This window comes from Botryllus schlosseri, chromosome 7 (genome assembly GCF_051294905.1).
Source record: "Botryllus schlosseri isolate E-star chromosome 7, Bs_hap1, whole genome shotgun sequence".
Lineage (NCBI taxonomy): Eukaryota > Metazoa > Chordata > Ascidiacea > Stolidobranchia > Styelidae > Botryllus > Botryllus schlosseri.
This window is the reverse complement of record NC_137242.1, coordinates 12037393-12059824: the sequence shown is the minus strand read 5'-3', so window position 1 is coordinate 12059824 and position 22432 is coordinate 12037393. Positions and strand designations below refer to the sequence as shown.

Sequence of the window (22432 nt, the reverse complement as noted above, 5' to 3'; positions counted from 1 at the left end):
ATGTTATAATTATGAATTACGCGCCCCTGCTCTTCAGATAAATCTGGCCATCGGTCGCTGAGATAGGATTAGAAATGAATTATAATGCAATTGCCATTACTATTGATTAAATTAAATCTTCAACTTCAAAATCGACTACTCTATCGGGGCCCAAGACCAATGTTTGGGTGGGAGAAACGTTTGCTGTTTTGATCCTGATTCTAGCTACAACCCACGCTAACATGGTATATATAAGCCGATGGCTATGGCGGCAGGTCCAAATGTTCAGTAAAGAATTGTGAAATGGCGATTGGCGCCCGTTTTGAGTAGAATAATATGAGAATAAGAGAAAGTGAACATAAAATTTTGCCTTCAACTTAATGCAGATAATTTAATGCAAGTTGCCATTACGAAAACGGCAAAACAACGGCTCAGTTATGATATCAGCAGCTGTTGATTTGAATGCTTCGTTGTGGAAACCGTGATGTTTTATTTGATGAGTACAAAATTTCAAACCTTTGTCTGGTGTAAGTTAGGCTTACCATACGTCCTCTTTTAAGAGGATTTGTCCTCTTTTTTGACTTTTTTGAAAGTGTCCTCGGAGGACGCCCTTTTGTCCTCTTTTTTGAGATTTTGTCCTCTTTTTTGAAAATTTAGGTCAGATTTAGAGGAAATTGCGAGTGATATGCCGCAAATTAGCACGAAAGTTAAGCTCCGGCGGGTATTTCGGAGTGAAAAACGGTGATTTTAGCTCTGAGCGAAAAGGTGACCTTTTTTTTTAGTCACCCACCTGGCAATGTGGAGAGAGAAACGGTATTTATTTTTTACTCAGCCGATCACAAAGTGGGAAAAATTCACCGGTTTTTGAGAATTCTTCTCCGGTTTTGCATGTCCGAAAAAGTGTCCTCTTTTTAGATTTCCAAAATATGGTAAGCCTAGTATAAGTTCGTACCATATAGGCCTACTGCTCGCCAAGCAGCAACGGTGAAACTGCAGTTAACTATAGAATTAGAACTATTGCATTCTATAGTTTAACTAAGCAGAACCAAACATCAATACAAAAGTTGCTATTCTAACTTAGGCAGAGAGGTGATTAATTATCCTGTTGCAAGGTAGTGGTGTCTGAAATGTGTTGATAACCCGATGTACAGCACGGTGGGTTTTCTTACAATCACACTAATGTAGGCTATATTGAATATTTACTATGTGTGTACCTGGACATTTCTTACGCAAAGACGAGCAAAGCTAATAGGCTACCTCTGACGTAATAATGAGCAGTGGCATTTAAGAATCAGACGTTTGTGCTCTCAATAACTGGTATAATACCTCTTCCTAGTTCACGATTGTTCAGTTTATGTCACAGTCCTTGTGCAAATGAAAAGTAATCGTTCTTTCACAAAGAAATCGATAAAATATGGGAAGTAGTCGATTACGATTACGATTACTTCGGGATTTTTCGAATGTAATCGATTGCGATTACGATTACTTGAAAATGCTGTAATCGTCGTAATCGATTACGATTACTAATCGCGATTACCCCATGTCTGGACTGCCATGTGAGTGCACATCTCAGCAGAAGCATTTGCAAATTTGTCAACATGTTCCTAGTCAAATTAGGCAATCACAGAATGATGACTCCTCTAGCTCAATACTTCCCAACCTTTTTCTGTTCGCAGCCACTTTTCATCCAAATTTCATTGTACGGCCCACTATGAGATATTACAACTAATGAAAACGTAATTCAACTCACAGCGCATCTTGTTTTTTGTGTTGTATTCATGGTGTTTTTCGACTGGGATGGTCATTTACACCAGGCCGATGTTCTTTAATTTGATTTCATAACTGCCGAATTGTAGCACGTCCCATTTCTAAACTTTTTACGACTCTATTTACGGTGATCAGATGACGCGGAGGAGACACTTGAGTAGACCTCGGTCGGATTCGAGCCCGCAGCCTATATTGGCGTTGCCGCTGGGAACACCACGCGTTTTCGCCACAAATAATACGGACAAGAATCAATAGACGTATCATATGATTAAACACGAGAAAGCGCGTATATTTTTCGTTGAACACAATGGCGAATTTTGGCGTTGCTAGAATAGAGCCCCTGTTATCAGTATTATTTATATTGATGAACCGTCCCACTGCAATACAAGGTATGAATTTGTAGTAACCTTTAGACATCATTCGACTGTTCCAGCCCGCAAGCGTCCCGATAGTTTGAATACGGCCCGTGCCCAAACCGGGTTTGACATCTGCGCACTACATATTGTCGTTTCAAACGAAATCAGCCAAACAGGCCCGTGGAATATGCTGGGTCCTGGGTACGGAACCGCAAGCTTATTCAAGACCGTCACGACATACGTGTCAGCTCTCGCCGTGATGTTGACAAACCGTTACTTTTCTTCCTAAACGACTGTAGTTGCTGACCTTGTTTGTCGTAAATATACCAAGACAAACACAATCATCGACATGGTTATCGATTTACCTTTACGCCATGTCCGGGTGCGTTGATTGAACAAATACCTATCTTTACCCATTTTGCCGATAATCTAGATGCGAAATGCCAGCGTGTTTTGCTGAGAACCCCGCGTTCACAGCCCTGATGAAATATGGGGGAGTGTTGATGGCTAAGACAGTGCTGATGAGCCCCCTTACGGGAATTACGCGTATTGTGAAAGGTGCCGCAGCTTCTAGAGAGGACGCAGTCGCATTAAGCGGAAATGATGAGCACAAGATCAAACGGTTGATGAGCAAGGATCCTTATGTAGAAAGGGTAAGCTTGATCGCACCACTGATGTTTTCTTGTTGTGAATGACGGACAGCAAGCTGCGAATACATCATAGTTAAAAGCTGCACACATGAATGATCTGGAAAACATACTGCCATTCTTTGTCATTGCAATTCTGTACATCGCGACGAATCCAGACTCGGCAACGGCTACTCTGCTCTTCAAGGTACGCTATACAGTATGCATTCGCACTTGAGTGTAGTCTTGCCAAACTCTCAAGTGTTGTCTCACAGGTATTCACGATCGCCCGTTATGTACACACGATTGCTTACGTCGGGAAGATTCGGCAGCCCACTAGGGCTCTGGCTTACAATGCCGGCCTGATTATTAATTTGTTCATGATAGTTCAACTTATCAAATACTCTCTCTGAACGTAATGTGTTCCGAAAGCACTTCGCCCGACAAATATACTATTTCCTTTGAGTCGGTTCGTTGTGCTGGGAATGAGACAGCGTTACAAATTCCTCGTGTGGAAAATATGCCAAAATATGTTAGACCAGGGGTTCTCCATATTTTTAAACCATCAGCGTGGCACCCTCTCAAATTGCGAAATAGTTCGCAGAACCCTATAGCACAGGAGCGGGCAACTTCTCCAGTCGGTGGGCCGGATTAGGAAAATTAGGTACTTGGCGGGCCGGATTGCTGAATCGATACATTATCCACATATACAAGGAATAAATCGTATATATTGAACGTATTTAAACGATAGCAATGTCACTTCAAAGCCATTTCTCGCCGATAATGACGAAGATAATGTGGATTTGAGAACAGCGCCTCCATGTCTGCTTCTCTCTGATCAAATAACACACGATGCAAAGGTGCAATCCTTGATTAAGATTTCAAGGCGTTCGATAAGCCCGATACCCCAAATTTACCAACATATCAATTCATTAGGGTTGAGTACAGCGCAAATGCCGATAACGCAAGTCTTCTCGCTTCGACGAACTTACGCGTAAGCTCCACTCTCGTACGCTGCGCACACACGTATATAATAACTTACAGTCGAGAACGTAACAGCACTTCGTCAGCCCTTACCGAAAAACGTTGATATTGGGCCCCCCTAAACGCTAAACAAACAAAGCGCGCAAAAATTTCTATAATTCATGATTGAATCGGTCAATATGATCGTGGAATGCATATGTATTGCTATCATTTTTTATCCTCTCTCTGTTCACGTAATCATATTTACCGACAATAGAGCTGAAGCTGAGTGAGGTGTCTTGGAAAATGTAGGGCCCCTAAATAATAATTAAACATCTTTGGGCGGACCCGTTGGTATATTGACTTCGTTACATGATGCTATTTCGTGACCTATCTGCTATGTCAAAAGATATTGAAATCGCCCAAACTTACTAAACTAAATGACGCACACGATTTCAATTTGATATTTTTTGACTGGCTAATAATTTTTCCCTGCTGTATGGTATTTGTCTTGTGGGGTTCAGAGCGCCAGGACAGGAACATTCGGCGCCAGTCATTTAGGCGCCAATGGACATTTAAGCATATATGTATAATTGTATATATATATCGAAGTTTTCGGTCAGTACAAGGGCAGTCCTTCTCGGCCAAGGTCTTCTCGCTGCTGATCGTTCTGGCACACTTCTCAGAGTCGCATGCTACAGCATGGCCTATAACTTCATATGTCTTGGTGCGTCGTGGCGCGGTAATGGCCGACGCCAAAGTGTCCATTTCTATAAATCATGCGTATTTTTGTTGGGGGAAGGGTACCTAATAATGAAGGTAATTGTCAATATTAAATCGCCCCAAGCGATTTTTTTTAAAGTTGCATAAATTTATAAAGAAATACTTCATAATTCATTTAAATTCGCGAAATAATTTTGGCTCCCTTCGAGCTCGGATTCCCCCAATTCGGGGGTCTGGGGTGCGGCAGTTACGGTCTTGCATACAGTCACTAAGATTTGACGTTTAAGCAAGAAGTGGAGAATCACGGCAGACTGGGGCCGCGGGCCACATTATCTTGCAAGACGGGAAACTGTCCGCGGGCCGTATGTTGCCCGCCCTTGCTATAGCACTTGAATACCGCGAGTTATAGCCAGAGATGAGAGAGAGAGAGAGATGATATTCTTTTTCGCCTGCACCATCGAGATGCTTTGACGACGGAGTTGCGATACCCCATACCCCATGAGGTCATCTAATCTGCGCCCCCGTTTTTTTTTCTCCTCCATGCTATCCGTGATTGCTGAGCGCCTAGCAGGATAGCTGCGGATACCAATTTTAGAGTCTTTGGTATGACCCGGCCGGGGATCGAACCCACGACCTACCGCTCGAGAAGCCGGACGCATAACCATTACACTATCTAGCTCGGTGATCAGTAACGAAGTACTTCTACTTTTCCGAAGTACTCAAGTAGTTTTCCGCTTCTTGCGATACTTACACAAATAAGTCTAACTTTCCGCTATATTTCTACTTCGTGATATTTTGTGATCTACTTACTTACTTTTCGCTATTTTCAGTTTGTCAAGTATACGTAGTTTAATCCTCCAGTCAGAAAGATAGCCAGATGAATTTCGGGGATGTTTTCAAGGAATACCAACATGTAATTTTTATAAAAGTCAAGTAAAGCCGATAATTTTCCTCGCGCTCCGCCCACATTAGACATCGAGTAGCAAATATGTTTTCACGAAAGTATCGGTGGATATAATTTAGGTAGCGGGTTGCGTGGTTCCGTTCACACCGCATTGTCACCCATATGAAATATTTCATCACAGTAAATATCGTTTCGCAATATAGCATTTACCGATCAGATCGTAATCTAGCAGCCCATGGCGTGTCCTAATCTGGAAAAGTGGACTCTGACTTTTGAGCGTTAAACCTGTTTTAGCAGACCACTGTTGTTTCTGGACAAAATACATGAAATATATATCCGCTTTTTAGCAGTAGTATGTGTATTTCTCTTGCAATTCCCAGTATCATACTTCGAGTTCTAATTAGTTTCAGATCTTTTGTCTGGAGAACATACATGTTGAAGTATAAAAAAGTAAGTATAGTAATGCTGCTATTTTCCGGAAATAATGCTACACTATATGGCATTTTTACGTTCCGCCATATTTTTATTAACGTATACTAATCGCTCAAAGTGCGTTAACACTGTATCCGATACAACTTCCCGTATTGCTCTTCGACTTAACCACGAGCTTTATAATATGGAGGAAGGCGCCATATTTCTAAAACGGGGGGTACGAGTAAAGAAAGGATTAGTATCGCATTTCCATTTCAATACTATCATCTTCAGCCCATGATGCGGACGTATGCTTGTGCTGTCGAAAATTGATACCGCCTGAGATGCATCAATATTAATCAAGCTCTCTACATCCTCCGCATATCTGAATTTGCAGCATTTGAAAGTCCACGCGAATGAATTACGACCGTTTTCACAATTAGTTACTTACTTTAGTAGATTTAAAGTCATTCAATTATACTTTTACTTCAGTAGTTTTAGGTTAGTTTAAAAACTACTACTTCTACTCGTACTTGGCTATATTTTTACTTCACTACTTACACTTCTACTTAAGTAGCTTTGTCGACTACTTTGACCACCTCTAGTTATAGAGAAGTGCGGTACGTTGCAGTGTTGGGATCAAGTCACTACCTCATCCGCGTCAGCGGTGTCTTACAAAAGCCTAGAGGTGGGCCGTGCTATAAGTCGGCAGTTACGAAAAATAAGAAGAATATCGGCCTGGTGTAAATGACCATAGTAGTCGACAAACACCATGAATACCCCAACAAACAAACAAGTCACTACCTTCGAGTCACGAGTCATTTCGAGTCATTGCACATTTTGACTCCAGTCAAGTTAAGTCAATCGATTTTCGAGGGTGACGCGAGTCAAGTTAAGTCAACTCACGAGTCAAGTCACAATTCAAGTCAAGTTGCCTTTTCAAAGTATGAGGCGTGATTACGTCATTGCATTTTGCGAGCTGTCTGAAATAACGATTGCATGGTCATTGATTTTGAACAGATGAACGAATATCGAGTTAAATTTGCACGCAAGAAGGCATTGTATTGCTCACAAATACGTAAAACTGCAAATTGCATAGCCTCCGTTTATAGTTACCAGCCGAAATAAAGAATAGAGAAACGAATTGATAAGATGCAATACATTACCCATTTACAAATTGATATGATACAATTCGAGCCCGCGCCAATGGTTGGGGACTATATAAACTACATTCGAATTCAATTTCAATAGAACAAGAGGTTTGGAAATAGACAGAAATGGACATTTTGCGATTAAATTACTTTAGTATACTAGTTTACGGCAACGTAAGCTGTAAGCTTCGTTCACTTCATTTGCGGTCAATTTATTTGTGAGAGAACAATGGAGGTTCAGTAAAACGCACGATCATTGAATGATTGGTCGCTCTCACGGGTTCCACGAGCGTTTCGCGACCAATCCGAAGATATGCAAGATACAGCGATTTTTATCAACACCGATTACTTGATGACTTGAAATTGACTCGTGAATTTTGCTACGAGTCACGAGTCAATCCACATTTCTGATACGACGAGTCAAGGCAAGTCATTTTAGCAGAATGACTCGAGTCAAGTCAAGTCATACGAAAAAGGTGACTCGAGTCATCTCAACACTGATACGTTGTACAGCTGCAACACAGATGGATGACGGGATCGGGTTCGACTCCAGAATCCCTTACTAAGTGTTGGAGGTTTATCTAGACTCCTCCTCGCTGTTCGATCTGCATAAGCGGTGTCTCACAAAAAGTCTGGAGCGAAAGTGCACCGTATCATAATCTGGAATCTTGGGAATCAAAATAAGCAATATCAACGTCACGGCCTAATTGTGATAACCTTTTGTATATAGTTATCAAATTCCCAAAGGCTATTATATGTAGGCGAGCTAGTTTACCACCACTATTGACGGCGGAGGCCCGGGTTTCATTCTGGGCCGTAGCGTCGTGGTTTCTGAAATTCTCCTCCCTAACGTCGCTATGATCGGTCTTTACAATAAAAAGCCCAGAGTAAAACCCGATCAAGGACCAATCCAAGAAAACAGTGAAAAGAGTGAGGAAGTCAAAAAGAGATAAAGTTCCAACACTGCTGGTCATTTGAGGGGGAGGTCAGATTGAGAGACTGTAGGCTAGGGTGACCATATTTTTGAATCGGGAAGGGAGGACACATTTTCCAATTTTTCAGACTTACAATACTGGAGTAAAATTCAGAAAAAATGGTAAATTTACCACCAAATTTGTTTACATGTCTATTATCATGGACGACGACATAGCGTTACGTCAGCACTAGGTGTCGCTGTAAACCACAACTTCGACTTTGTTCAGATGGAACTGGCCATGTCAGCTACGCTGTAAATTGCTATGGTGATACATTGCAGATGAGCTTATAAATAGACAGAGAGAGAAAGACTCTTTATTTTCATCCAACCATAAATATTATAAATTATAAATATTATAAATTATAACTTTTAGTAATTATATAAGTATAAATTATATAAATTATAAATTATAAATTCTAATAATTATATGAACATAAAATATATAAATTATGAATTATAAATATTGGACATAGAATTGGCATTTCAGAGGATCGGGGTTTCGTTTTCGACCTCCCACAATCTTTGAAATCATGCTCACATATTCTGGCTCCTAAAACGGATCGGACCACATGTATTCGAGAGCAGATATGAGTGGATTCTCAAATTTCGGAATCCGAATACGTCCAGTTAAAAAATATCCGGCGGGTGAATTTCAAATTCTGAGATGATAATTCCTGCTTATTTACTAAGTGCTACGACTATCAATATATCCAGATTCAGTCCACCTATCGATGAAATGCTGCTCCGGTTCCGGCTTCTGAATCGGATTGTGAATTCATGATTCGTCCTTACGTGATGTCGCATCTAGGGCTGGGCAAAATGATTCGAGTACTCGAATCTCAATCGAGTAATTGTTTTAATGATTCGATTGGAGTGGCAAAATACAATTTTTTCGAGTACTGAAATTATACGCACCTCGCTACTGAAAGTAATTTTTATCAACGAGAATTATAGTTTCGATACTACTTTCCACTGTGGAAGCCTTGAAACCTTGATTAGCCGTATCGCAGCATGCGAAACATATAGTAAAAACCTACGACCATTACTGGAAAAACACTTCCGCTGGATGGCGACTGAATCTAAGACCTTCCGGTCCCCCGTCGTCTCCCAATCTATATCAATTTACATGTTGTGTTTGTTGGTGAGATGAATAAAAGCATACTGACTGACAAATCATAATCCTCCCACAACATTGTCACAAAGTGCAATGAAATCGGTAGGGTCGAAAAAATACCAAAGTATCTTCAATGTGATGGATAACAGGCATTATATTCCTTGTGGTGGCATAAAACGCACATATTTGAACTTTGACATCTTCTATTTTGTTGTGACGTCTTATAGTGAGTGATACTCGAATACTCGACTCGACTGGAAGCATATTACGTGATTCAGAATCGAATCACTCAGGTACTCGATTTTGCCCAGTCCTAGTCTTAACTCGTGATTTATGAGCATCGGACGAACTCGGATAAAATTCGGATCGGAATTTGCACAATTTTGAGACAGTCGGATCGGATTCAGATTATGTTGCAGATTTTTTTTAGGATATTTGTGGATATAGTTCTGACCAGATGTGACTTTTAATTTCAATTCAAAAGAAAGAAATCATCAGCTCGACAACAAAACACGGAGAGTAGGCTAAACAGGTACTGATAGTATTGCCTGGAGTGGTCTCACTCTAAAGTTTTTCTGTCAAAGAGAAATCAGCTAACCCCAACCTTAGCCTTTGCAAAGACTACGCCCGAATTGTATCTCAGCTCAGCTGTGGAATTAGGATTCTTCGGCAAACTTATTCGATTCTGATGTTTCGGATTCTGGGTAACATTATTAGGATTCGCATGGATTTCTGGATGGAATTGTTTGGATTAGGAAGGATAGTTGCTTAGAGACTCTAGCTGTCGGACGGATTCGTATCCTCAGAAATCAATATCCGCTCATCATTTGTCGTGAACACTGAACAGATAAACAATGATATTGTTAACAAATGATCAAGATCATTGATCACATCTGTCAATAATAGCCTACCCGAGTGTTTATCAGAGATGAGCGGATTTAGAATTTCTATGTCCTAATCCAATCCAAATCCAAAGCTTCAAATCCTAATCCAAATCGTAATCCAGAACTTTTAAATACTCAAATCCATGTCCAATCCAAATCCGATTCAGACTTGAAATTGAGAAAAAACGCTAATTTATGCAAGGGACGAATTGGAAATTTTTCTTTCACAACCGACAATTTTGTTGATTTAGTATCATCATCATCATCATTGGTTTATTAGCAATTTTTCTCAGTTCAATACACCACAAAATGCGATACAATGAAAAGACAGGAAGATGTCGAAGCGACTTAGATAACTTAGCATAAGGCTGCACATCTCATGTTCATTGGCACCGAGTGTAGTGTAGTGTACCATACCATCACCTCTTGTCGTTACACTAACACTGTTGCCCTACCTCGCCCAGACATTGCTTCATTGATCATTTGCTACCATCGTTTAATTTTTTTCTATTTTCCTTTCTTATCTAAACACTTTTTACAGCCAGACTGTTCAGAGTCAAGTGTACCTGTTTAATGCTGGTGTGATCAGATTAGATGACCTTCACGGTCTTATCGATCATTCCTATCTAATACCGAATACTGTGCACGCATATTTTCTGCACCACCATCACTGCCGTTTGTTATGTATTTTGGTTGGATGAAAATAAAGACTCTCTCTAAGTACATTAATGACTGATCTGAATAAAGTTTGTCGCTATTCGCCACACGACATATCAATCTCCCAGAATATCGGTAAATCCAATCCAAATCCTAATCCGTTCAGAAAAGTCTCTGGTCCTAATCAAATTCAAATCCGACAAAATCTCACAAATCCGTTTTTTCTTCAAATCCTAATCCTAATCCATGCTCATCTCTGGTCTTGGTGACTGGGATCATATACTGCGTTTCCATGCATGGCCGATGGGCCCATTTTCGAGAGATTCGGCCGACGAACGAGAGAATTTTGTTGCGCATACAGAGATTGCACACCCACGTCGGCCGACTCGTCGGCCATCGAGTGAATCCTTCGGCTTAGCCCTTCGACCATGCTTGCGCTGTGTCTTGGATTAGCGAATTGGTTTTCGATAGTTACAATACACTTTTCGTATCAAATTAACTATGGCTGCACTCCGGACGGATCTTGGACGCCTTGAAAACCCCGGAATTTAATTATGATTGCAATGAAATTTAGTAGTACCGGTACTGCTACGAATTACCCGTAGGCTACCGAAATCTTCGCGATCTGATCACATACGCTGCTGCCATAATTCGAGGGTTTGTGTTCTGGTGCATGGGTACCACAAACTAGGTGAACTTATTATTCACATTCCCCTTGCAAGCAAATCATCAACAGGACACTGGAAGTTCATGTCTGAATCATGGCGTTAAAACAGTAGTACCGGTAGACTACTGGAAATGTTACTATTCTGCGCTCGAGATTATTGGACCATGATATCCCATATCTATATCCTCCACATACTAAGATATGCCACCAATTTTCATCTTTTTTCCATTTCATTTTATCTTCTGTTAGTTTTAAAGGTCAACTGCATCTTCAAAAAGACTTTTGCTTATTTCATACATAATGTCATTGGCAATATGAATCAAATAATAAAAATTGTAATTTCTGCATAATTTTGAAGTAATTTAAATTATAAATCGAAAAGCCAAAAAACGGAAACGAAACCATTCAGCCATGAAATGACGTCATGTAACTGACACTGCAGAAGTCTTGATACCTGGTTTGCATAAGGTTATACCTGCTGCTGTGGATTTGAGTATTTCAGTGTGATCATGAAAGCTGTTAAGAAGATGAGGAATGGAGGTAAACGTTATATCGCGTATGGTTGCTACAATACGCAATATGCGGTACTCAGAGTGTCCTTACATCGCTTTCACAAGCCATATGCCGGCAGTCGACCGGACGCCTATAGCTGAACATTGCGGAACACCGTGAAGACCAAAATTGCGCACAGAATCATATTCATGCGCGGATCACTTCCAACCATCTTGCTTCAATGAAGTATCCGAGATACACAAGCTAGTGACTACCGAACACAGGCAACTATCGCATGTACTCCCGTCCACACTTTATTTTCACGGAGGAATACCGGTACTCCTCTAAAGCTACGTACTGTCCGAAATCGGTAAGTGAAAATGTATTGAGTCAGCTAGACTGTAACTAACCGTTTCTATTAGTATTGACTGTGGTGGTAATGAAAGTAGTTATTGTTTGCACTCAAGTATACATATAGAATTAAGTATACTTTCAAAAACTTTTGAAGTGGAAGTATTCTAAAATTAAGCCACTTCACTCATTGAATGAAGTAGTGGCATTAGTTACTGAAAAGGGAGTATGTAACCAGCTGACTGCATGACCTGATGGTTACATCGCTGACCCCCTTTTACGGACTCCGTGGATAATTGAAAAGGACGCGACTCAAGCCAAAACTATAGACTCGGAAATTTGCCACTTGGCTACAACCCTGATAAAATCATAGACTGATGAAGCTGTAGCCTATGAGTCAGGAAGCCTACTTATCATGTAAGCAGCAAAAGCAACATGATAATACCGATGATCCAGTGGCGGCTCGTCCTATAGGGCAACTGGGGCATTGCCCCACCTAAAATTCTGTTCAATAACAATTTAACCATTTATAGACGCACAGCAATCAATATATACCGAGATCACAGCGAAACCCGCGTTCTTCTTGTGCTTTCGCTTGCAAACGCCCATACATAGCGAAGTCTCTGCGAAAATCGAATTCTCTTCTGTGTTTTCGCTTTGTGAATGCCTAGCCGGGGCTTGCCCCGGTAGCGCTCATAACAAGCTTTCACTATCTATTCTCTCAAAGCCGCGCACAATAAAGAAACGGTGATTTACTCTCTCCTATTCGTAAAATGGCCGAGCAACCGGGGCAAATATGCCTACTCGCCCTTAAGGTGTGATGTAACAATCGTATCTATATCTGAACTCGGTTACCGTAATATGCGTTGAGTCGACCTTTGCTGGAATAGGTCGATTTTGACGGTGTTTCGCACCATGATAATTCTTGAAACTTGGTATGATATGTCGTGAAGGTAGTATTTAACACTGCTCCAAGTTTCAGGCTTGCTACTTAAAGATAATGGTAGTAATTCCGTTTCCGAAGTTCAGTGTGTGCTGATCTATCATATACATAGTACAGCAAACAGATTTTACTCAAAAGCCGGTATTGGTCTCCATTGATTTTGACGATGTTCTATACCGAGATCGGTCATGACATTTGGCACAGTAAGTGTTAGTATCGACCGCTGTAACAAGTTTTAAGTTTGTCACTGAACTATGTGGGTGGTAATTTCGTTTCCAAAGTCGAGTAAGAGCTGACTCTTCATTTATCGCCAACAAATTTACGCAAAAGCCGTTATTGGTCTCTATTGATTTTAACGATGTTCCATACCTAGATCTGTCATGAGCTTTCACACGGTATGTCTTGATTTTAGTATCGAACACGGTGCCAAGTCTTAAAGTTGACACTCAATGATTGAGGCAGTTATTTCGTTTTCGAGGTCGAGTATGGTAGAGATGCGCGCTGATCTGATACTTAGCCTACCTACGTCATTGTGGATCTCACGCAAAAGCCGGTGTCGGTCTGTGCTAATCTATATAGTCTGCGTTCCATAACGAGATCGGTGATGATATTTCCAATGGTATATCTCGATGATCGCATGAAACAGCTAACCAAGATTCTCGGTTTGCATTCAAATATTCACATAATTTTATGTTCGCCAATGTCCATTTCACTGTGAAATTGTGGCCTTCAAACCATTTGCTTACGATCCCCTGTCAATTGCGATAGCTATTTCATTTTCGATGTCGGCTAACAGCTGATCATTCGATCAGCCTATTCCTCGATCTATTTTACTCAAAAGTTAGGTGTTCGTCTGTTTGCATTGATTTTGACAGTGTACCATACCGGAATGGGTTATGAGATTGCGTATGCTACTTCTCGATGATTTATTGTAACAGTATACTAAGTTACGGCTTTTATTCATGTATTTATTGATTAATATATTTTCCAACGGCGATTTCGCAGCAGACTTATAGACAGTAAGCCGTATGTGTTGTGTCACAGTCTCCAGTTTCAAGGCCAAAATGTCCTACGTTGTTCCGAGACCGAAGTTACGAGGCTGCTGTCCTTAGTTCTTCAAAGACCATTCAAATTGATGTTCTGGATTCAATATGACAGGCCCAATCTATGAGATAACAATTGCGTATGTGTCCGAACTCGTTGACCTTTCCAGTTAGGCTTACGCAATCTCTCGAGTTCTAGTCATTGGAATTAGTCAGGTCAAGTCAAGTGCGAACATGAATCGTATTGAATCTTTATTCCGTACGTAGTTTACGCAGTTGCCTTTAGAGCGAAAATGAGAGGTCTAGAAGTTGTCCAGTCTATTGATCCAATCGTACGCCGGGTGCCTCCGCTTTGGTTGCCTATTATCACCTGGTCGTAACCAGAGATGGCCACAGTCCGGTTCAGGAGCCGGAGCAGGATTTCAATGTTTTTTTACCTGGCCGGACTGGATCCGGATTTCGAATTTGGGGTGACGGTCGGATTTTAGGGTCTATCGATTTGCGTAATCTATAACTCTACCATGAAATCAAAACGCATGCTACTAAGGATGACCTGATACTTGATTCGTGGCATAGGGACGATTCTTAGTTCACGTACATTTTGTAAAATAATCCTTTGATTAAAAATATATGAATAAAACATTTGTTACCACACTTCAAGTCACGGCTCACCGGCAAACCTCTCGCGGCACCTACGTTAAAATCACTGTTGTCGGGAAATTCATGTGACCATCATAAAGTTACTTTTTTACGTTGGAAAACGCCATTGTGACGTCACGTTGATAAAAGTCGCTCGCAGCCCTTGCCCCACCACCCGATATTGTCACGAGCCGCCACTGCGATGATCCATTACTATATCGTAATCTATGTCCCTCTCAAGATGTTGGCAGCTCAGCGGAGATGAGAAAGTACCAGTATCACCATAACTGCCGTAAAGTACTGTGTTAACTGTTCAAAACAACCCTTATAAGATTTCACCATATTCACAAGCCATACACATCATTGTAAGATGCAGTTGGCAATCCTTTATTTAATGATACTTGAGAATACAACGTTTGGAATACTGCCTTCAATCTGACTGTGTTATAACACCTTGTGATATTTTTTTGCCTTCTCTAGATTACTGCAATGAAGAAGTCAATGCACTCGTCAAAACACGACCAGAAACGGCAGAGTTCATCAATTTTATTTGAGTAGCGGCATCGTCAAAATTAGCTCGGATGATGATATTGCTGGACACAGGACCTGATACAGTAGCAGTGTTGATGGATTAGTTTGTTGCATTTACTATTTTCAATAAAACTATTTTCATTCACAATGAAGCATTTCAAAATTGAAATCCTTTGAAACTACTGGATGTGACTTTTGATCGGATGGCAGTAACGACATGCGCAGGCAGGATTTTCCGTGTTGTTTTCTGCAGAATCCCCATAGCAATCGGACGAAATTACTGTGCAGTGTTTCTCAGCTTCCTGAAAAGTGTAGTGTTAGGAAATTACTTGGCAACGGACTCGCCGTTTCATCTTAATGAGGCTCATTCACTCATGCATCAAACTAGATGTTATAATTCTGTGGCCATAATCCTGTTCATATCTATAGTAAGACATCTTCAAAGCATCACCATCCCAACAAGCTGATTGAAATCACGGTAATGCTGTGATTCACTCTTATTCTGTCAGCACAAACTCTCTCTGATAGTTGGCATTTAAGCTGGCAACCTCCATATTAACACCTGTGATTGATTGTAGCAAGATTCCTAATTGAAACGAGGTAATCCACCAAATTATACATAGGCCGCTACCATACTACATTTCATTTAGCTTTTACGCTGATCACACTACAGATTACCAACCGACCCATCATACGAAGCTGATAGGGGTTCCACTGGTGTAGGATCGAGCGAATCACCACCTGAAGCGCGTCCGCATTTCATACTTACATTCAAGTACTCAGATTCAGTTTTAACACCATACAAGCGAGTCCTTCGCTATACAACTAACTCAAATATTCGCCCATTCGGTGTGTGGGAATAATGACCCGTCTCCAATCTTTGGTTTCCAGATCAGTGCTACGAACCATCTACTTCTCTCTTTTCCACTCTCATCTGCAATATGGAATCGTAGTATGGGGAAATGCATGCACCACATTTTTGTGCAGAATTCGAACCCTGCAAAACCGTGCGATACGGCTGATCTCATCTGTACCTTTACGTACCATTTTATCGCCTTACTACCGTAAGCATCGAATTTTGCGAGTTGATGAACTATATCGCCTCGAAGTATCAAAAGTTGTTCACAAATATTTTTCCAATAGTCTGCCTCCTGTGTTTGATGACTTTTTCATACCTGCTAAACATGTCCATTCCCATTACACGAGATCCTCGTCTAAAGGAAACATCTACCTACCCCCACCCAATAGCAACCTAACTAAGAGATCTATCGACTACTCGGGACCTATCATCTGGAATGCATTACCACCACATATCCGTGAATTGCCCTATAATAGATTCAAAAAAGCCCTACTTGATCACCTCTTGTCGTTACACTAACACTGTTGCCCTACCTCGCCCAGACATTGCTTCATTGATCATTTGCCACCATTGTTTAATTTTTTTTCTATTTTCCTTTAACTAAACATTTCTTTACAGCCAGACTGTTCAGAGTCAAGTGTACCTGTTTGATGCTGGTGTGATCAGACTAGATGACCTTCACGGTCTTATCGATCATTCCTATCTAATACCGAATACTGTGCACGCATATTTTCTGTACCACCATCACTGCCGTTTGTTATGTATTTTGGTTCGATGAAAATAAAGACTCTCTCTCTCTCTCCCAGCGTCTTTGCAAACACACATATCCGCTGTGGTGAGAATAGAGATGTCATGTACTTGACGTCACAATGCACATTCTGCTTTTTCTGTAAACATGCCAATATTGGGACTTTCAGTCAAAATTACGGCAATTTCCGATTGAGTAGAAACACGGAAAGTCGGTAATTTCGGTATAAAATAAAGTTCTGAACATGATTCCGCAAAGTTGTCTATAGAGAGAGATGCAGTTGACCTTTAAGCAATTGGGTTCATCATGACCATTTTACATGTTGGATGGATTTAGGCCTACGTATTCAAGGTCAAAGCGTGTTGTTTGACTGAATGACCGCTACACGTCATCTCGGCTCATTCCTATCGAGTCATTTATCGCAATCTTGTGATTATTATGAAATTATTACATAAAGTAACCCAAAAACATCGTTGCGATCGCTTCGCCCACCTAGTTCGGCCAAGTCACGGTCGGATTACGCTTGGTCATGGAAACACGGCCGACATGTACAACGCATGCGTCATGGCCTTTCGGTCGACCGTCGGCCGAGCATGGAAACGAAGTAATAGTGTCCTATATGGTGTCGACACAGGCAACTCTCACGCCTCAGTGAAATTGTATCACGTCACAATTTTCATTTGGCTACAGGCAAGTTGACGGTCATTTTTGACCGGCTTGCCGAGCATTAAATTTGGTAAAACGGGTATCAATCGAAAGCTGACTCTGCACTGATTACGAAAATATAAATTTTATTCCGCTCTCGGCCCTGGAACTCCCACAATCAGCCTCGAATTTTTCATTGTTATGGAGATTGGCATTGGGACGCAACAATGCTGTCTGGGGAAACGAGAGAGTAGCTCAGGACGTAACAATGCTGTCTGGCGAAACGAGAGAGTAGCTCAAGAGAAAAAGAGCCAGACACCATTGTTGCGTCCCAATGCCAATGCCAATGCCACGAGCGGAAAAAAAATTTATGTTTTCGTAATCAGTGCAGAGCCAGCTTTCGATTGATACCCGTTTTACCGAATTTAATGCTCGTCAAGCCGGTCAAAAATGACCGTCAAATTGCCTGTAGCCAAATGGAAATTGTGACGTGATACAATTTCACTGAGGCGTGAGATTTGCTTGTGTCGACACCAGAGATGAGCATGGATTAGGATTAGGTTTTGAAAAAACAGGATTTGAGAAATTTTGTCGGATTTGGATTGGATTTGGATCAGACATTTTTTTCGGAACGGATTAGGATTTGGATTGGATTTACCTATTTTCTGGGAGATTGAAATGTCGTGTGGCGAATGGCGACAAACTTTATTCAGATCAGTTATTAATGTACTTATGGTTACTAAGTTATCTTGAATCAAGTGAATCGTTGATTGTGAAAGAAAATTTTCGAATCCGTCCATTGCATAAATTAGTCTTTTTTCTGAATTTCCAGTTGGAATCGGATTAGGATTGGACATGGACTTAATATGAAAAAGTTATGGATTAGGATTTGGATTTGGATTTGAAGGTTCGAATTTGGATTGGATTAGGACATAGAAATTTCAAATCCGCTCATCTCTGGTCGACACCATATAGAACACTATGCTGAGATCATCGACGCGGAAATATTACGCGCTCAATTTGAGCTCGGTATCTGTCGGAATGAAGTCAGAACGCCGAAGGCCGAACGGAACCATGGAAAACTGAATTTCGGTAGCGCTGGCAACACTGGTAGCGTGAGCAAAGTTTCTTTTACTTGGCATCGTACTAATTACTGGTATAGAGGGGATGATGTCATCCTAGTTGATGTGACGTCATTAATATTACGTATGTCATGTTTGATAACAATAAGTGTATAATAAGGTAGATATTTAGCTGGTTACGGACTGTAGTATAGTAATTGCTTGTCTTTCGACTTGAATGTGGACGTGCTCAAGCACATTCAAGTCGAAATACAAGCTAGTACTACTAAATAAATACAGTCCATCCTCAAGATTACAGGACCACGACTGACCTATCGATCTCGCTCCCCATGACATGCCGCCCTATTTCTTGTCGCTTTCTTTTTCTATACTATCTTCTTTACTTTCATTCAGTGTGCATGCCTCCTCTTTACATCGCCTAGGCCAAGGTGGGTGTCGGATTCCATAGACTACTTCTTGTCGCTCCGACATCTTCCTGTCTTTTCATTGTATCGCATTTTTTGTGGTGTATTGAACTGATAAAATTGCTAATAAACCAATGATGATGATGTAGAGTAGACCCCTTTAATGTACATTGTACAGTACACAATATAGAATCAGTAACTTGAACTCCTAAAGGTGCAACAAACTCAATTATCCTACAGGGTTGGTTCGATTGGTTTGAAATAAGGTCAGATTTGTTTGACATGAGGTTAGTCTCATGTTTGAAATGAGGATAGTCATGTCAGAAATAAGGATAGTCATGTTTGAAATGAGGATAGTCGCTATATTCATTATAAAGTCAGTTGCAGTACCAGGCACAACTTCCCAGTGGTATCCCAGTCCTAACACACCCCAGACATTATGTCAGAACACGCCCCAGACACGATGTCCGATTGGCAGCACAGGCCGAACACACCCCAGACATGAGGTTCAAACACGCACCAGACACGATGTACAAGTGTCAATACCGGCCTAACACGCCCAAGACACCATGTATGAATGGCAACACAGACCGAACACGCCCCAGACACAATGTCCTAGCGTCAACTCAAATCCGAAAACAACCCAGACACCATGTTTGAATGGACGAACATGCCCCAGACACGATGTCCGATTGGCAGCACAGGCCAAACACACCCCAGACCTGATGTCCAAACACGCCCCAGATACGATGTCCGGGTATCAACACAGGCCGAACACGCCCAAGACACCATGTCTGAATGGCAACACAGACCGAAGACGCCCCAGACACGATGTCTGATTGGCAACTCAGATCCGAAAACAACCCAGACACCATGTTTGAATGGCCGAACATGCCCCAGACACGATGTCCGATTGGCAGCACAGGCCGAACACACCCCAGACATGATGTCCAAACACGCCCCAGACACGATGTCCGGGTATCAACACGGGCTGAACACGCCCAAGACACCATGTCCGAATGGCAACACAGGCCGAACACACCCCAGACATGATGTCCAAACACGCTCCAGACACGATGTCCGAGTATCAACACAGGCCAAACACGCCCAAGACACCATGTTCTAATGGCAACACAGACCGAAGACGCCCCAGACACGATGTCTGATTGGCAACTCAGATCCGAAAACAACCCAGACACGATGTTTGAATGGCCGAACATGCCCCAGACACGATGTCCGATTGGCAGCACAGGCCGAACACACCCCAGACATGATGTCCAAACACGCCCCAGACACGATGTCCGGGTATCAACACAGGCTGAACACGCCCAAGACACCATGTCCGAATGGCAACACAGGCCGAACACACCCCAGATATGATGTCCAAACACGCTCCAGACACGATGTCCGAGTATCAACACAGGCCAAACACACCCAAGACACCATGTCCTAATGGCAACACAGACCGAACACGCCCCAGACACCATGTTTGAATGGCAATAGGACAGGCTGAACACGCCCCAGACATGATGTCTGAACTCGCCGCAGACACGATGTCCGAGTGTCAACACAGGCCGACACGCCCAAGACATAATGTCTGAATGGCAGCACAGGCCGAACACAACCCAGACATGATGTCGGAACACGCCCCAGACACGATGTGCGATTGGCAACACAGTCCCAACACCCCCCAGACACGATGTAAATAAGGTTAGTCATGTTTGAAATAAGGTCAGTCTCGTGTTTGAAATAAGGATAGTCATGTTAGAAATAAGGATAGTCATGTTTGATATAAGGATAGTCATGTTTGAAATAAGGTTAGTCTCATGTTTGAAATGAGGATATTCATGTTAGAAATGAGGATAGTCCTGTTTGAAATGAGGATAGTCGCTATATATTCACTATGAGGTAACCCAGTGGTAACCCAGTCCGAACACATCCCAGACATGATGTCCGGACATCATGTCCGGGGTGTGTTTGGCCTGTGTTGCCAATCAGACATCGTGTCTGGGGCGTGTTCGGTCGGTGTTGTCATTCAGACATGGTGTCTTGGGCATGTTCGGCATGTGTTGATACTCGGACATCGTGTCTGGCGCGTGTTCGGATATTGTGTCTGGGTCGAGATCGACCATTCAAACATGGTGTCTGGGTTGCGTCCGGACTGAGTTGACACTCGGACATTATGTGTCTGCGGCGAGTTCGGACATCATGTCTGGGACGTGTTCGGACATTTCGAACATGACTAGCCTTATTAACATCGTGTCTGGGGGTGTTGGGACTGTGTTGCCAATCGCACATCGTGTCTGGGGCATGTTCCGACATCATATCTGGGTTGTGTTCGGCCTGTGCAGCCATTCATACATTATGTCTGCGGCGTGTCGGCCTGTGTTGACACTCGGACATCGTGTCTGCGGCGAGTTCGGACATCATGTCTGGGGCGTGTTCGGCCTGTGTTATTGCCATTCAAACATGGTGTCTGGGGCGTGATCGGTCTGTGTTGCCGTTCGGACATGGTTTCTTGGGCGGGTTCGGCCTGTGTTGATAATTGGTCATCGTGTCTGAGGCGTGTTTGGAAATCATGTCTGGGGTGTGTTCGGCCTGTGCTGCCAATCGGACATCGTGTCTGGGGCGTGTTTGGACATCATGTCTGGGGTGTGTTCGGTCTGTGTTGCCATTCGGACATGGTTTCTTGGGCGTGTTCGGCCTGTGTTGATACTCGGTCATCGTGTCTGAGGCGTGTTTGGACATCATGTCTGGGGTGTGTTCGGCCTGTGCTGCCAATCGGACATCGTGTCTGGGGCGTGTTTGGACATCATGTCTGGGGTGTGTTCGGCCTGTGCTGCCAATCGGACATCGTGTCTGGGGCGTGTTTGGACATCATGTCTGGGGTGTGTTCGGCCTGTGCTGCCAATCGGACATGGTGTCATGGGCGTGTTCGGCCTGTGTTGATACTCGGACATCGTATCTGGGGCGTGTTTGGACATTAAGTCTGGGGTGTGTTCGGCCTGTGCTGCCAATCGGACATTGTGTCTGGGGCGTGTTCGGCCATTCAAACATGGTATCTGGGTTGTGTTCGGACTGAGTTGACACTCGGACATTGTGTCTGGGGCATGTTCGGCCATTCAAACATGGTGTCTGGGTTGTTTTCGGATCTGAGTTGACACTAGGACATCGATCGTGTCTGGGGCGTGTTCGGTCTGTGTTGCCATTCAGACATGGTGTCTTGGGCGTGTTAGGCCTGTATTGACACTCGTGCATCGTGTCTGGCGCGTGTTTGAACATCATGTCAGGGGTGTGTTCGGCCTGTGCTGCCAATCGGACGTCGTGTCTGGGGCGTGTTTGAACATCATGACTGGTGTGTGTTCGGCCTGTGCTGCCAATCGGACATCGTGTCTGGGGCGTGTTCGGTCTGTGTTGCCATTCGGAAATGGTGTCTTGGGCGTGTTAGGCCTGTGTTGATACCCGGACATCGTATCTGGGGCGTGTTTGGACATCATGTCTGGGGTGTGTTCGGCCT

General features: G+C 42.6%; 2 protein-coding genes across 2 annotated transcripts in view; one reads left to right on the top strand and one right to left on the bottom strand.

The window, feature by feature from the left end:
* The first annotated feature begins 2473 nt into the window (after positions 1-2473).
* LOC145442226 (microsomal glutathione S-transferase 1-like) lies at positions 2474-3193 on the top strand. The gene is made up of 3 exons (XM_080320136.1): positions 2474-2755; positions 2826-2936; positions 3004-3193. Exons 1-3 carry the CDS (start codon positions 2543-2545, stop codon positions 3139-3141), a joined length of 462 nt encoding a protein of 153 aa, XP_080176262.1. The 5' UTR covers positions 2474-2542; the 3' UTR covers positions 3142-3193.
* Positions 3194-14242: 11049 nt separating this feature from the next.
* The window catches only part of LOC145442220 (alpha-tocopherol transfer protein-like), a 234018-nt gene continuing 225828 nt past the window's right edge, over positions 14243-22432 (bottom strand). The window contains exon 8 of the transcript XR_013915977.1: positions 14243-18384. The gene's annotated coding sequence lies outside the window, so the exon portion shown is untranslated. The remainder of the gene's footprint in view (positions 18385-22432) is intronic.